Raw genomic sequence first — 17,130 nt, 5'->3', positions numbered from 1 at the left:
CAGGAGGAGGTTGCTCTCTTCTCTCAGGTGGCCAGCACCAGAACAAGAGGACACAGCCTCAAGCTATGCCAGGGGAGATTTAGGCTGGAGGTGAGGAGAAAGTTCTTCCCTGAGAGAGTCATTGGGCACTGGAATGGGCTGCCCGGGGAGGTGGTGGAGTCACCGTCCCTGGAGCTGTTCAAGGCAGGATTGGACGTGGCACTTGGTGCCATGGTCTGGCCTTGAGCTCTGTGGTAAAGGGTTGGACTTGATGATCTGTGAGATCTCTTCCAACCCTGATGATACTGTGATACTTTCTAAAGTGTTAATTACAAAAAGAATCAAACACACACTACAAATTGGATAGACTTGGGCCCTACAGTCTCTTCTGACCACTAATTCGTGGAGCTGGGGCTCAGCCAACTTCCAATGAATCTGTGGAGAGTTTCCAGCAAACTGTCATCGCAGCAGGACGCAGCTCTTGATAGGGTGATCATACGTGGCAAGTGAAGTGATGCTGAACTGTCACTAAACAAGTCTGCTTTATTGTGCCTGAATCTTCCTTTAAGGCTCAGCCAACACCAGAGATTGGAAGTTTATTGCCAGATAGGCAGTGCTGCTAAAATTCACCTAAAACCTCAGAGTATCTGCATGGGAGCAGGCTTTGGGGATTATTGGGACAGTTATTGATGGGATTCATTAAACACTGCCAATATTTGGTATCTGATCCACATGACCAAAAGTTCATGTTTTAAAGTACAAGATTCTGCACTTCTAAGACCACATTTGAAGAGATATTTCCAGGTGCAGGCTCACCAGCAGGAGACATATGAACCTAGTAGAGCAAGTCTAGTTAGTGGAGAAAGGGATTGGGGCACATGGCAGATGAGGAGAGGTTGAGAGAGCTATGCTCATTGAAATTCAAGAGGAAATGGCTGAAAGAGGATCTCATCATTGTCTTCACCTGCCCAATAGATGTTTATAGAGAAGACAGCAACAAAACAAGGGGACACAGTCTCAAGCTGTGCTGGGGAAAGTATAGGCTGGATGTTAGGAGGAAGTTCTTCACAGAGAGAGTGATTGGCATTGGAATGGGCTGCCCAGGGAGGTGGTGGAGGCACCATCCCTGGAGGTGTTCAAGAAAAAATTGGATGAGGCACTTAGTGCCATGGTCTGGCTGACTGGACAGGGCTGGGTGCTAGGATGGACTGGATGATCTTGGAGGTCTCCTCCAACCTGGTTGATTCTATGATTCTATGACCAGGACAAGCAGGATGATAGAGGCAGATGAAGTAATGCAATTGGCCAGGAGGACCAACAGCTCTCCAAAGGATTTAAACCAAGCACTTGAATACCTATGATAATGACCTTGTGGTGACATTCTAACTGGCATGCCAGGAGAACAGAATCAGGTTCTAGCTTTAGATGGACTTCATCTCATCTCTATAATTCTTCAAGCTACTTAAGCAGACATAGTAAGAAAGAGTGAGAAAGGAACTAAGGAGAGAATTCTGAATTAGATCCAAATCATTTAATTAGCTATCTCAATGCAAGTGTAAACTTGGTTTTATTAATAACTAACTAAATAAAGTAACACAGTACATAATTCTTTACTCCAAAGAAACATCTTCCAAAAGAGGCAGCCAAACTGGGACTAAAAGACAGAATGTATATCAAAATCAAAACCTTAAGTTTTCTAACTGAAGAGTTGGCAGGACTTGCCTGCCCAGGGCAATCAATCCCTCATCAGACATGCAGGCATCCACCCATCATACATGCACAGTATGCTGGTTTGGAGACACAGCACAACACACACAATGGCAGAAACAGGCCAAAGTATTTCTGGGGGACTCAACTAGTAAATTGGCAAGAAAAGGCACTTTATAAATGCCAAGTAGCAACCCCAAAATAGCTTTTCCTCCTGCTTTGAAAGCAGTTAAAGCCACGAAAATAAATAATGCCACTGTGAAAGATGCAAACAAAAGCATACAGCACATTCCTCACAGAAAATGCAGGGTCCCCACTACACAGAGCTCCTCTGTTCAGAAGAGGACAACAGAACTGTACAATTGCTAGGCAGCTCCTTCCTTGTTGGCCAGACACAACTCTCCTTACTTTTCTGGATCAAGTAAGTGCAGAACTCCTTCAGTGAGAAGGAAGATAGAGATGTGGGTTTACAGGCTGAGTTGAGCCTGATGCTGCTATTCAACACCATGCTGCTGACATGCCAACTTCAAAATGAAAGTGCTGGCTGGAGCAAAGTATCATGGGGCTTGAAGTTCAGATTGGAACATGGGAGGCTTCCTCTTCCAGGTTTTGGGGTGTTAGTGTTTCCTGCTGGGCTGGCTGTGGGTCAGGGGGTGAGAGGAGGTTGGTGGCTTCTGCTGCTGCTTCTGCATTGACTGCACATTCCTGCACACAGGCTAAAGGTAATGGTGCACTGGAGCAGATCTCAACTCTTTATCTCAACCTGGAGGCTTTTTTGTGTTGCACTCTGTCCTCTTTGTGTGGGGGAAAAGGGACTCGTGAGAGCAGGCTGTGTTAACCCAGGACAGTTGGTCAGCCTCTTTTGAGAGGGTACCAAATGTGAGTGAGTCACAATAAAGACAGTGACCCACTGAGAACACACAGTGTTTCTACACAGAAGAATTATAGCATCAACATATAAAAGCCACCCCAGCTCCACAGATAGGAATAGCTTTTGAACTGCATTTCATAACCCTGATTCCTTTATCTTTACTCTGGCATTTCAGCAGAAGGTAACCAAGCTGTGGGACACCTAGCGTGCCTGCACTGGGCAAAGAGCCTCATCCCTCTGAACAGACTCCTCTGGAGGTCACCGAGAGAGAGAGAGACTGAGAACAGCAAGAAAGCCCCCAACAAGGCAATAAGAACAATGCAAGAGACAGACAGCCTAGGAAGACCCAGAGTGACTGTAAAGACCACACAGAAGTTAGCCCAGAAGCCAGGGAAGTATTGTGTACAAGAGCTGTTGCTTAGACCAGCCCCAAGTCTCCTTAGAGTGGCTGGAAGTAGTGAGTAACTACTTGCAGCCTTTTAAACTCCCTATTTCCTTCTGCTGTCAAGTGCTTCTGACAGGGTAAATCACAAACTCAGATTATGCTAAAAGTCAGGGGTCAAAGCAGTGGTTTGCTACAGCAGCAATGCAGTCTGGGGTCAACACAAGTCCTGGGGCCAGATACCACTACAGATGAAGAGTTTGAAGGAAACCACAGGTAAAGAACATGTGAGTCTGGCAATCACCTTCTTCAGCAGCACTCTAGGGCCCAAAATCCACAACAGGCACCAAAGGAGGAGTTAGAAAAGCCTCACCTAGACAGTAAATGGAGAAGGTGGTAGCTGGCTCAGAAGTGCTTTTCTATTTTATCAGCTATGAACTGCAAATCAAACACAGCAGGCTAAAGGAGGTGTCATTAATTGTTCAGGTTTTGAACCACAGACACCACGTTTAGCTCTATCCCACTACCCTGTGCCATACAATGCAAGAAAAACCATTTGGCAGAAGTAATTAACTGTTGTGGAATGACATGCAAATGAAAATTTAAACACTACAATGTCAGCATTAAACTTTCACAGAGAGACAATGGAGCATTAGTGCATGTACCTCCATCATTATACACCCATGCAGATTTAAGTCTAAAAGAAACAGAACACTCTTGCTGGTAGCTGAGAAGGGCCTAAGCTGGCCCTGGATGGAAGAGAAATTCTAGAATAAACCATACCTTCAGCAACCCTCTCTGAAAGGATCATCTCCATGGAGTCTTGGGCTCAGGAGACATTAGCCTGGAGTTGGTATATATGTGTGAAACTTCTCAAACACTGAGACTCCAGTGGTACAGTGTCTCTCTGCCTCAGTTTCCCTTGTTGAGGCACAGGAATAACAGCAGTGGCAATTTAATTCACAAGTTATGCTGCTGGGGACCAGACAGGACACAGACATCAATGTAAGCACTGGAATGGGCTGCCCAGGGGGGTGGTTGAGCCACTGACCTTGGATATGTTTAAAAGTCATTAGGATGTGATGCTTGGGTTAGGGTGAACCTTGTGAAGTAAGGATATTGGTTGGACTTGGTGATCCTGAGGTCTTTTCCAATCTGAGTGTTTCTGTGATTCTGTGATAGGGAGTGGCAGAGTTCTGCCCCAGCTAGCTACCAGTGTAAGAAACAGCCACAGATAAAATCTTGTTCTTAATGCAGAAGAAGGATTAAGTGACTTGCCAGAGAGAGTACAGAAAGCTTTTTGCAGGATTAAGACCTGAGCCCAGGCACTAGGCTGCCCTAATAATAGTCCTAACCACAAAACTGTTTTTAAATCCATCCACACAGCCAAGACACAACAGAGTTTTCCCAGTCTCTGCTTTTACAGCCTTGCCCTCTGACTGAGTCCTGCCAGGCCAAACCCCAGCTCTATCCTAGAGACCTTAGAGAGCTACAGATTTAAAGTACAAGCACTGAGCTGATGTCTGCACCTAGATCACCAACTCAAACCACTAACCTCAATCTACATTCAAGGAGTGACCCAACAGAAAAGCAATTTGCTTGCCTATAGCCAGGTGGTAAGGAATGGGTTGCAGCAAGACTGTCAAAGATAAAAGACAGAGGTGAGACTTAGGCATCGTACAAAGGAAAATTGAGAAGACAATGAAAAGAAAGAAAAAGAAATCCTAGAGTCACAGGTTTGACCACATGAAGATGAACACACAGACTGGAGGTCTCTTCCAACCTGGTTGAGTCTATGGTTCTATAACCAAAAGCACTGTGCCTGTGTCGGAGAAGAAGCCAAGTTAATAGCGTGGGTCCAGGGGAAAGTTTGTGGGCAGTAGTTCCTGAGCTCACTGCTGGACAAAGCCCAGGGAAGGAGAGCATGTCCACCTACACAGCTAACGGCTCCTGCCACCTGGAGCCAAGAAACTGCGGCATCAAGTGCTGGGAGGTGGTTCAGCAAGCTGCTGGTGGCAGACAAGAGTTAACCACTGGTGCCTGGCGTTACTGGATCATAACACATCTGGAGAGCCTTACTGCCAGGGCAAACATCAATCCTCAGAGAAAGCTAAACATGCAAAATGAGCACTCACTCATGAGAAAGAAAAAAATGAAAGGGAGATTACACACGATGAAAATAATCCCAAATCACTTTTGAAACTGAACTGCCTGAAAAGGAGGAGAGGAAATGTTCTTCCCTAAGAAAATACTTCCCTCCCCCAGCTGACTGGGATCAGTGTAGGCAGAAAAGTCTTAAGGTGGACTTTTCCACTTTGAAGCACTTCTGTGATCAACCCAAGTTTAAATTACAATGATGCTTGTTTATAGAAATGTCCAAGCCTTCCTTATTCCCAGCACTGTACTCTAATTGTGCTGAAATAGATATTACACTGGATTATTTCCCTGAAGACAGAAAAAAAGAGTGAATGTAAAAGTCAATTTGGTTTTAAGAACCCTGGGAGGGTAAGGTTTTGTCTGACTTTATTTATGAAAGCCCTTACATATTTAAGCAGTTTCAAGTTTGCTTTTGTTAAGCTCCAACTTGAAAAGTAATCTGTCCATTAAAGAAGGCTCTGTGATGAGTTTAGCCTAAATGTGCACAGGGAGGGGTTTTCTAGAGAGTGTTCATTTCAAAGTGGCACACACAAACCTTGTCTCATAGAATCAACCAGGTTGGAAGAAACCTCCAAGATGATCCAGTCCAACCTATCATCCATCCCTGTCCAATCAACTAGACCATAATTAAGAGTAAAGCATTTCAGATAATTATCTTTATTATCCAAATGTAGATTTTATCTGATCTCACTTGTAAACTTATCATCTCTGTGTTTATGATTGCCTTCCTCCATTTCTCCATGCACTTGCCACAGGAATTACCAAGTAATCAGCCTCTACAAATGCCTCCATCAAAAAGGAATGACCTCACTTTACATGTGGCTTGACAACAACCTCTGTTTCACATATTCCCATCTTCACCTGGCCTGCCTTGCTCTACAAAGCTTGTTGTCCCCTTGCACAAAGGGCAGCATTTCCCAATGAGGTGACTTCACACAGTATTAAAGCACCTAACAAAAACGGTGCATGTGAACGCTGCAAACAGCTGCTTTGCTGTTTAGATCTCAAACTCAATAGCTCTTCTTTCTGCACCTGGCTCCGCTGTCCTTTGTTGCTGGATGATCTCAACACACAGCAGCAGAGTACAGATACTTCACAAGGATTTTGCATTTTAAGTCCAGAATCTCTCAGTTTACACTTTCATGAACAGAACACCATGGTAACCACTGCACTAAGTGTGGGTTACTGTACAGTTTATTCCATAATATCCACCCTGTGAAAAAACAAAGAGTCAAGGACCCACTAAAGTCTACCTAATAGGTTTAGAGCTCAGAATTTTAGGCACTTCGGAGAGCTTTGAAGCAAGTCGAGCTAAATCGCATTAGTAACTGCAGAAGAACAATCAGGGACTAATTAAATCCTCTTTCTGGGTAGAGATTACTGGCTGAAGATTTATGCAGCATCCACTGTGCTCTGGTCTACTTATTTGAATTAATTACTGCAATCACCAAGGAAGGATCCCCAAAACTGCCTGTCCTGCAGTAAAAGGAGAACTTGGCTGGCTATGAATTTCCAATCTCTGGTACTCCTTCCAAAACGATTATGAGGAATTTCCACTGAATTCTGCAGCATTACTGTTTCAGCCCCCATGCCTCTTCCTTTCCATTTCATTAGCAGCTCCCACAGACAAATGATTAACTAACAGGAGCTCTGTAACAGTGCAGCCAAATTGAACATTACTCTTGGATTAGGGAGAAAAAAAGTCTTGTATCTCCTGGCTGCCACTGAAGGACAGTAAATCACTGTCACACTTTTGCACAAGGGAAGCACTCATCCAGCTTTTAAGACACTTCTGCCCCCCTCCAGTATGCATCTATGTCATGTTGCCCATTGTCTTCTATCACCTCATTACTGTATTCTAGACATCCTCTAATGCAAGCTAACTCACAGCTTCCTTTTGCAGGCCTTAGAAAGTTTTCTTGCAGCTTATACACCAAGTAAAGCAAGAACAGAAAATGTTTCAGGTCATCTTTCTCATCTTTCACAGGTCCTACAGAGATCCCTCATGCCACAGGTTCCTACAACTATTTTCAGCTAAGAAGCACCTGGTAACAGATTAAGCTGTTTACACAAAAATGCTAAGTGTATAATTAGCAACTGCCTCAGATAACGAACCTCAAAACGCAGAGCTCCAAGACCACCACCTCTATCTGTCTCTCTGTGCAAGTTCTATTTGTGTTTTGAACAGCAGCATCCCTCAGTTTACATTTCTAACAAACTGCTCTCATTTCAGCAGTTCTGTAGACTGCTTCTACTTAGGAAAGGACACAGGTGTGGCATACTTGGGCAAACATGGACAGTGTTTGAATTAGCATCTTGAAAAGGACTTTAAACAAAGATAAATTGCTTGTGTATATTCATGCATAAAGGCTGAGAGGTCCACCCTGATCTGGTTGAGACACTTTCACTCCTGTTCTCCACACAGACCTAAGCTCTGCTCATTAGGAAATAGGAAGGAGGTTGCCAGCGGCATCAGTCATGCACTGACTACAGCTGCAGGTGGCCCATGTACAGGAATAACTTTCATAGCATTAACTGTTCTGCCTTTTAACTACACCTACAGTGAGCACTGAAATGCCACTGCGATGGCTGCACACCAGGGGATATTTAGGCTGGATATTAGGAAGCATTTCTTCACCTGAAAGGGTTGTCAAACATCAGAACAGCCTGCCCAGAGCAGAGATGGAGTCACCATCCCTGGTATCACAGTATCACAGTATCATCAGGGTTGGAAGAGACCTCACAGATCATCAAGTCCAACCCTTTACCACAGAGCTCAAGGCTAGACCATGGCACCAAGTGCCACGTCCAGTCCTGCCTTGAACTGCCCCAGGGACAGCGACTCCACCACCTCCCCGGGCAGCCCATTCCAGTGTCTAATGACTCTCTCAGTGAAGAGACTCTGCCTGAACATGACTCCCGCGTTCAAGTGGTACCTGGCCCTTAGAGACATGGTTTAGTGGCAACCCACCAGAGCTGGGTCGAAGGTTGGACTGGATGATCTTGAAGATCTCTTCCAACCAGATATATTCTGTAATTCTGCAGGTAGCTGTGCATCCCACAGCTGAAGATGTCTACCTACTTATCCATCACAAAGATGAGTCTCCTTGTCCCTCTCCCACCCTACAGAAAGCAAAAGAACATATTCTAGTTGATAGTAATCACTGGACTTTTTTTCTAAAAGGCTGAGTTTTAATAGCCTTCAGCATCTATGTGGCCAACTTTGCTGGTCCCCCTGGAAGAAAAGATGATAGAATTGACTAATTAAAAGCAGTAAGCCTGAGCTCTCTTACAGCATTACAAAGAAGTAAGGAAGTTCTCACACTTCGGTGAGATGGATTTTGCCTGTTGAGATTGCCTGTCTCTTTATCTTGTGTGACAAGGCTGGACAAGTTCTCTTTACAGAAATTAGATACCAAGATGAAGTTGCCACAGCTTCAAAGGACATTTCTTTGGCAAAAGAAGAAGAAATATTTTTCTGAAGCTGACAGACATGAGAGCTGAGATGACTTGGGTCGACCTGGCAAGCCTTTCCTCTGCTGGAGTGCAAGTTGAGTGGACAGGGAAAACCTGCCACTGAGGCAGTGTTCAAGACAGAAAATCACAGGCTCACAGGATGTCAGGGGTTGCAAGGGACCCAAGGAGTTCATCAAGTCCAACCCCCCTGCCAGAGCAGGACAATCCTATCTAACACAGATCACAGAAGAACACATCCAGACAGGCCTTGAAAGGCTCCAGAGAAGAGACCCCACAACCTCTCTGGGGAGCCTGTGCCAGGGCTCTGTGACCCTTACAGTAAAGAAGTTCCCCCTTGTGTTGAGGCAGAACCTCTTTTGCTGCAATTAACACCCATTGCTCCTTGTCCTATCCCAGAGAGCAAATGAGAAGAGCCTGTTAGGGTGTCTCAGGAGGCTACACTGCACTAACTGCAATCAGTGTTTGTGAAATCAGCTTTGAAATTCACCTGATTAAATGGATACCTTTTGCACACCCTTCATCCTCTGTATCCTGTCATCTGCATGGCTAACAGTGAATTTCTACTTGGTGACCTACCAGTTCCAGTAATTTCTTCTTTGGCATGTGGGAAGAATTAAAAAATATAATCAGAAACATGTTAATGCTCCAGGTAGCAAAGTATAGTTTGGAAAGAGTTTGAGAAGGGGGAATTTGTTCCTCTTCACAGTTAGCACTACCAGTATCAAACCAACTCCTAGGATAGCCAGAAACAGGCAAGGAAGATGAACTTTGTGCTGCAAAGGTTGTCTGCCTGTTCACTTAGTGCAGGGGAGAAGTGGCTTAGCAGAGTGGCAACGTTTCCATGTGCTTTCATGTGCACCACAGTGAGCCTTGGTCTTCTGGCATCATGTCACAAGCAACTGCCACCACAGCTACACCCAGATACACAAGCATCCTTTGGCAAGTCATTAGGCAGAGGCTAAGCCATAAGAGGGATGCAAAGTCACAGTCCAATGCAGAACTCATGCTGTCCAACAGCATATCTAGCTTCAACAATCTGAGCTATGATTTCATCTTTATCTCCATATTTGTATATCTGCTAATCAGCATCCAGTTCTTCTTTCTCTAGGCTGGTATAAAATGCACCTGTGCTACAGATGAATCTCCACAGCATGTGCAATATGTATTGTAAATTGCATTGTATCTTTGGTTGCAACTGAAATCAGAACACTGACCTAGCAGAAGTGAACCTCTGAGCATCTGGAACCAGAGTTCACTAAGTCCTTAAAATGCTTTCGGCAGGAAAAATGTCTTTGGATACAAACCAAGTTCACTAATGCAAAGATGATCTTCTATTAGCTTGACCTTTGACTTGGGTTTGTTTAGTTGCTAGCAAAAAGCAGATGATGCCTTCCTCTTTTTGTGATCCATGAACACACACAAACCACAGCAGGATGAGTCGAATACACGGTTCAAGAATTTCTGGTACACATAGAATTATGTTTCCATTAACTAACATCCAGAACAGTTATTATAGTGTTGAACTTTAAGATGCTATTACATACTTATTTTAGGTCTGTTTCAGTGCAGGATCAGATAATTGTGGGGTGGAGGATGGCAGTGCTTATGGATTTAAAAAGTGCCTCTATCATAATTTAAGTTTATCTGAATTTGTACCCAGCTAACTGATATGGTTAAGCCCCTGCAGAAATGCTGACTCCTGCTAGCTCATGAACTACAGTAACATGCTACACAAATGTGGGAGGAATACCATGAGTTGTTTTAAACATTCACTAATGCAGCCAAGCTTCCATTTTGCTAAAACCACCAGCCCTGCTACTGAGTACAGTTTCTTAGTCACTCTTCCTCCTTCTACCATCTGAACAGCCAAGGTTGAGACTATCTTTCTATTTTCTTTCCATCCCTACTGTGACTTCAACTTCAGTTGCTCCTCTACACCAATTTATCACTCCTTGGTTGTTTCTTGAAGGGTATTGATACTGAATTGTTACATCACAGACTGCATTAGAGAGCCAAGCACACACCTGTGGTGTGTATCTACAATTACCTCCCATTATGACTTCTAAGAACAAAGTTGAAGTCTCATTTTCAATATTGACTGAACAAATGTTATTCCTGCTTTCATTTCACTCAGAAAAGTACCTGTTTTATTATCTTGTATAAGGGAATAATACACAGCAGTGTTACTACCATTAGATCAAAAAAGTGGCACCTGCAACCCTTGTCATGAATTGGGTGTTTCTACTACAGAAAAGATGCTCAAGTGACAGCACACTACAGAAAACACAGTCTGAACATGGCTATTTTATCAGAAATTTCTAGCCTACAATAGTCATTGAGAGCAGGAAGAGCTTTTGTTCTCCCTGCTAAAATAAGAACATTTTCCCCTTAAAGCCTTGTGCTTTTAGCTTGCTGCATAATCTACAGACACAGGCACTACAGCTGCTAAACTAACTCAGAGGTTCACAGCACTAAAATCTATGGGGAAAGTAGCATGATTTAAACAGGTGAAGAGAGCCACTAGCTCCAGAATCATCAGAGAATCACTTAGGTTGGAAAAGACCTTTAAACTGGCAGAGTCCACCCACGACAGTTCATTGGACAACGTTATGCTTTACAGCATTATGCTTACAGCTGCATTCCCTACTAACACAGAAGAGAGCAACCTAAAGTAAGTTCTTAAAAGTTAGGTTCTGTGATGACCATGCTAAGGTTCATATCAGAGCAGTCATAAAAGCCCAGACTTCATTGAAATAGGTTAAATTGTGATATCTAACAAAAAGCCTTGTGAGGAGAGGCTGAGGGAGCTGGGGTTGTGCAGCCTGCAGAAGAGAAGGCTCAGGGGGGAGCTCATTGCTGTCTACAACTACCTGAAGGGAGGCTGTAGCCAGGTGGGGGTTGGTCTCTTCTCCCAGGCAGCCAGCAAGAGAACAAGGGGACACAGTCTCAAGTTGTGCTGGGGGAGGTCAGGCTGGATGTTGTTAGGAAGTTGTTGGCAGAGAGAGTGATTGGCATTGGAATGGGCTGCCCAGGGAGGTGGTGGAGTCCCCATCCCTGGAGGTGTTCAAGCAAAGCCTGGATGAGGCACTTAGTGCCACGGTCTAGTTGACTGGCTAGGGCTGGGTGATAGGTTAGACTGTATGATCTTGGAGGTCTCTTCCAACCTGGCTTATTCTATGGTTCTAAGTATGAACAAAAAAAAGTTTGGGTGGAAATAAGTTCAGCTCTGCTAGAACTGAATCGCTCTGGACTCTTGCAAGGTTAAAAAAAACCCAGTCTTTTCCTTCATTATTTCATCTGATTGGTTCATGTAAGTAAATGAACCTGATCATTATATACACCATTATTGATACATTCCTTCGTAATGCTTACAGTTACTGCTTGTTTACTCTCCTACTGTGACAATTAGATCACCTACTCACATGCTTGTATTTATTATTAAGGGTACACACATGGAGAGCTGAAAGCCTGCCATAATAGGGCTGTAACGTTTAGTTGCCTTTCCAGGCAATAATCTTGATAGCTAAACAGTTTAGTTCCTCCTGATAAAATGAGAAAGAATATAACAGTGACACAGTGAACCCTAAAAATAGTTAGCTGAGGAAAAAAAAAAAAGAAGAAGAAAGAAGAATCCTGAATGGAATTTTCCCAAATGAAAGCAGAAGAGTTCCACTGACCAACACCCTCATGAACTAATGGCATAGAGTGTGTGTTCCAAACACTCCTTATGTGCTGCTGTTTAGCAAAGGTGTTTGGACAGAAGCTAAAAATAGAGATACACTGCTAAAACACTGGCCCTGGCGTTCAACTTCAAAGAGCTTTTCATCTAGCGGAAGACACTCGTAACATGTGGCCTCCGCCCACAAACACATCCAAGGAGAAAGCCACCTCAGAGCCTCTGGGTTTTGTACATGTTGCTCAGAAACATTTGCAGTGATTAATTTTTGTATTCAGTAAGTGCTAAAAAGAAAGAAAAGGATTTTCATTTTCCACATATATTAACCTCCATCACCCAGTTCCACTGCACTCAAGTGCCTGACATCCCACCGAGTTCTGCACCCAACATTTGGTATCTGAGTCCCAGCTCTCACCAGTTTCATGGGTTTATGCACAGGTTAGTTCATTAACAAACACTGCTGCCTTAAAGCTTAATTTATGAATTAATAAACACACATGTGAATCTTCCTCTTTCTCCTGCTATGACAGATGGGCACAGATTGTATCAACAGCACTGCTTAAAGCAATTACTAGGCCAGTACCTCAATTGCTGCGTATCAGAGATCTACCTAAAATCAAGAGAGCTGTGCAAATCAACACTCCTGAAAATTCAGATCTACCTCAGCCTTTAATAGCATATCACAACAAAAAGATCTTCAGGACATAAAACAGTGCATGTGGAAAAAAAGACAAGAAATACAGATGCTCAGGCAAGGAGGAACAAAACCACCAGCACCCAAAGGACACTAATCCAACGCACACTATTTGCTTTGATTCCAAAGATAAAGATAGAGGTTACTAAAAACGCCCAGGATAAAAAATAGCAGCAATTCCATACAAATTTATTTGAGTATTTTTGAATGGACAGGACTTCAGATACTGCCTGACAACAGTTGCTCAATTATGTGTTACTTTTATTACACACAAGACTTGGCAGCAGCAGAGAACGTATGTCTGGGACAGTCCTCAAAAGATTTCCCAGCACTCTGAGATGCACAGGCCAAGATACAATATGGAGAGATCCTAAAAATACTTCATTCTGCATGTAATTATTCACTGATAACAGAGGGAGCAGAGCTAAGAATGAGAATCCATAACAGTCTGAAGCCAACTGCTTCTTCTGCACAGTAACAAATTCTAAACCAAACATCTCAGCTGATGTCCTGCTGCCAAAAGGATGTTTCAACAACTGTGTTACCAGGAAAGTCTTACATCACTAAGCCGTTTGTAGCTCTACATTGAAAAGTATGATGTGAAAACAAACATACAGCTTCCAAACAAACCTCAGCACACGTCAGGCATTTCTCGAGATGCAGGAAAGGTGAATGCCAGCATTAAGACTTTTTACTATGAAACCATGTAAAAAAATATTCACAGCACCAGTGACATCCAAGATCAGTATATGCAGGTTCATCACAAGAAGCCCAGCTCTGTCTTGCGTTTGCCCTCGAGCACCATACTATAATTAGACACCCAAATGATGAATGATAGGGCTTACATTTGTATCAGTTCTTGAAACACTGTAATAACCTGATAGGATTTACCAGCCCCTCACGTCAAACCCATTAAAAACAAGCGACAAGAAATCAAGTCACACTAAGTCAAGAGCGTAACTCGGCGTCTAAAGCAGCTCCGATTTAAGAAACCGTTAGGCAAAACAACACTTGCATTTTATTCTGAACTCCTCCAGCGAGACCATCGTACCAATACCCAGCACTTTGAAACAGCGAGAATCGTACCACAGCCAAACCAAGATGGATAAAGACACTGACACGTACTCCCACTGCCGTGCAGCCTTATGTTTGTAACGGCTTCAACGAGCTCGGTTTAATATTTGCGACGGCAAAACAAGGAAAAGTGAAAACAAGGCAAGAGAAACAATGAATCTCAATAGCCAACAGCAATCTTTCACCTTCCCAAAACGCAGCTTAGCCAAAGCTGATTTGAGAGCAGGCTTTTTGCAGCACCTCTCCCGAAATACCACCACCGCCTCTGCAGGGAAGCTGCCGTTACCCCGGCGCAGGCAGGGTTAGCGAGCTACACAGCTCAAGTTTATATAAAGGGAGAGGAAACAGAAAGCTAAAGCACTACACCGCTCACATATTAATATAGCCACAGGAGATCTGCGAGCTGACCGCCAGAGCTCAATTCTGCATTTCAGGAAGATGGGAATGAGAGAAGAGGAAACCGAAAAGGGGAGGAAAAAAAAAGAAAAGAAAAAGTTTCCCCCTCCCTCCTTTAAGCAAATCTAAATTTGTTCCTTAGGTCCTCAGGCTTCGAAGAACAGTTATATAAACATATGTAGAATCCATAACGCTCAGAACAGGACTCCTTCCAGTTCCAAAAGGCTCGGGATGAACCCCGAAACACGGCAGAGATGCCTGGAAGAGGCCAGCTCTCGCTGCTCGAGCAGGAGACTCGGGCAGCTCCAGCGCAGGCTGCATTCACGGCTGCCGGCACCCCGGCGGCTGTGGCACTCGGCGCATCCCCTGCCGTGCACCAAGCCCCGCTCCACGCACCGGGGAGACCGGGCTGCGGTTAACGAGCACCTTTGATGTGCACAGCCGGCAGCTGCAGGGGGCTGAGCGGGTTTATGTGCCATGAAATGGTGGATCTGGCTGTCAGGCACATTTTATGAGACGGGGTGGGGGGGGAGAAATAGAAAAGAAGCCTCTGCAAAACCAAGCCGGGAAGAGATAGCGGGAGGCAGGCAGGGAGCGGGACCAGCAGCGCAGGGCCTGGAGCAGCTGTCAAGCACGGCCGCCTCCCCCCGCCGGGTCGGGCGGCCTCAGCCCGGGCCCCCCTCCGCCAGAGCCGTACTTACGTGAAAACAAAAAATAAAGTAGTCGAACCCACTAATAAGGCAGCTGCTGTGGAGACAGGGATGTATTTAGTAGGTTTAAACCTCTTTCCAGTGCTGCTGGGCATCCTGTAGTTTACACATCACTATGTAAATCCGACCCGAGAGGAGGGAGCCGGGAGGATGAGGGGACCCTGCGGCGCGGAGAGAGCGGGACCCGGGCTGCAGGGAGGGACGGGAGAGGGACGGGGAGCAGCTGACCTCCAGCACAGGAAATCCCACCCACACCGCCCAGCCCACTCGGCTGATGTCAACCAGCCCCTTAAGGTAGCGCTGCGGGGAGACAGGGGCGCGCAGCCGGCGCGGCCCCGCTGGCGGCACTGCTGGAGCGGACCGGGCGGGAGCGGGAGCGGGAGCGCCGCGAGGGCAGCCGGAGCTCGGCCCCGCGGCCCCAGGATCGCCCTCCCGCAGCGGGCACCTCCGCGCCGCGGCAACCCTCGCTGGCGGCGCCGATCTCCTTCTCTCCCTCTTACAAAGGAAAAAACTACAAGACCAAAAAACCCCAACCCAGACAGGGAACGTATCGAGCTCTGCAAGGCTCCTTGTGGGACATTAAAGCTCCGCTAACAGTCGGCTCTACAACAGCGCTCTAGAGCCCTGCGCGCTGCCGCCCTGCAGCAGCGCCCCGCAGAACCAGCACGGCTGTGCCGAGAGGGTCCTTGCAGGAGGAGCGTTGCAGGATCAGGGCCTGCAGTAAATCCAGAAGTAGACAGCTGGACGTAGATTGTGCATTGCTAGATCAGTGAGTAAACCCCTACATTTCACTTAACTAACTCCTGATCCACGGTATCAAGGGCTGCTGCAGCCTGCAGATTTAACTGAGTGCAAACATAAGGTAATTTAGCGTAATTTCTGTTTTCAAATCTATCATTAGCATCGGAGGCAGAAATGAAGCAATTTAAGGTAACATCAGGAAGCTCACCAAGTCGGCTTTCTAAAGACCTCTGTGTGAATAGCATCGCTGTTCATTTTCAGAGGGCACCACCCAGAAGCTCTTCTTACTCGGAAGCAAACCTTCAGACAGAAGGAAGGGTTCAAGATCACTTGGAAGTTTAGAAGTCAAGACCAGGATCAGAAACTTGCTCACCCCCTTCTGCTCCCTTCATCCTCAGCTAATCCCCCCATTTGCAGCTGCCAGCAGGCAGATAAACTAACCACTGGGTAAGGCAATAAAAGCCACATTTGAAGCTTCTGAAGCTTGAGTGTTCTTAGAAGTTTGCCCTTGAAGGGTATATGTTCCAGTTCTGTTCTGAAGAGGCATTATATCAAGTAACACCCCCTACGCCCCCCCAAAAAAGGCAACTGAAGGTCTTCAGCTTTACAGCTTGAAAGAGAAAATTGTGAGCATCACCTTTAATATAAGCCAATTCAGCAAGTTTCAGCTTGAGGGCATATGGTTGGGCCAGATCTCAAGCTTTTGCTAACATCTGCCCCCTTCAAAACAAAACAGACAAATGAAAAAGGTACTCTCTCCCTCTCTGAGAACAGCTTTAAAATTGCCATGTTTTATCCAAAAGGGACTAAAGCCAAAAGGCAGCCTAAAATGAACTCCAGACTTGGGTTTTTGAGGAAAATGAGGGGCAGCATCTACTGAAATGATTTTTGAATGCATGGGGGCCATTAAACGTTTCCTATGCTTCACTACTACTTGTCATGCCAGCCTATTGAAATAAATGATTCTTAAAATCCTTGTGACTATAATCAGAAGGTCACCAACTTGACAGAGAACCAAACTTGCATGCTAATGGGAAAGCCTCCAAGCATGTCTACACCAGCATATTAGGATGGATCAAAAAAAGTCTACTTTGGAAGCAAATCTCTTGATCACCCTCACCTACCAGGATGCCTACTGCTGAGTGGTCTCAAAGTAGGTAACTGAATTCCTTTTCAACAAAACTAGGCTGGAAGATAGCTTTCAGGAGCACACCTAATACACTCAGATCATCAGTTTAGCATCACTTGCATAACCAGAGACTTACT

At 45.1% G+C, this 17,130-nt stretch overlaps 1 protein-coding gene across 4 annotated transcripts in view; it reads right to left on the bottom strand.

The window, feature by feature from the left end:
- Positions 1 to 15,343, bottom strand: part of ZDHHC8 (zinc finger DHHC-type palmitoyltransferase 8) — a 162,585-nt gene extending 147,242 nt beyond the window's left edge. The window contains exon 1 of one of the 4 annotated variants that reach the window (XR_010307783.1): positions 15,115 to 15,182. Coding sequence is in view for 1 of the 4 variants with exons in the window: in XM_064168247.1 (XP_064024317.1) it covers positions 15,115 to 15,218 (104 nt within the window). In the remaining 3 variants the exon portion in view is untranslated. Of the gene's footprint in view, positions 1 to 14,202; positions 14,260 to 15,114 lie in introns of those variants that run through there. The other 3 variants (XR_010307782.1, XM_064168247.1, XM_064168248.1) reach the window with 3 other exon arrangements.
- Positions 15,344 to 17,130: the final 1,787 nt, after the last annotated feature.

Source organism: Pogoniulus pusillus, chromosome 30 (assembly GCF_015220805.1).
Source record: "Pogoniulus pusillus isolate bPogPus1 chromosome 30, bPogPus1.pri, whole genome shotgun sequence".
NCBI classification, from domain to species: domain Eukaryota; kingdom Metazoa; phylum Chordata; class Aves; order Piciformes; family Lybiidae; genus Pogoniulus; species Pogoniulus pusillus.
The sequence above is the reverse complement of the archived record's forward strand: the minus strand, read 5'-3'. Positions and strand labels throughout refer to the sequence as shown.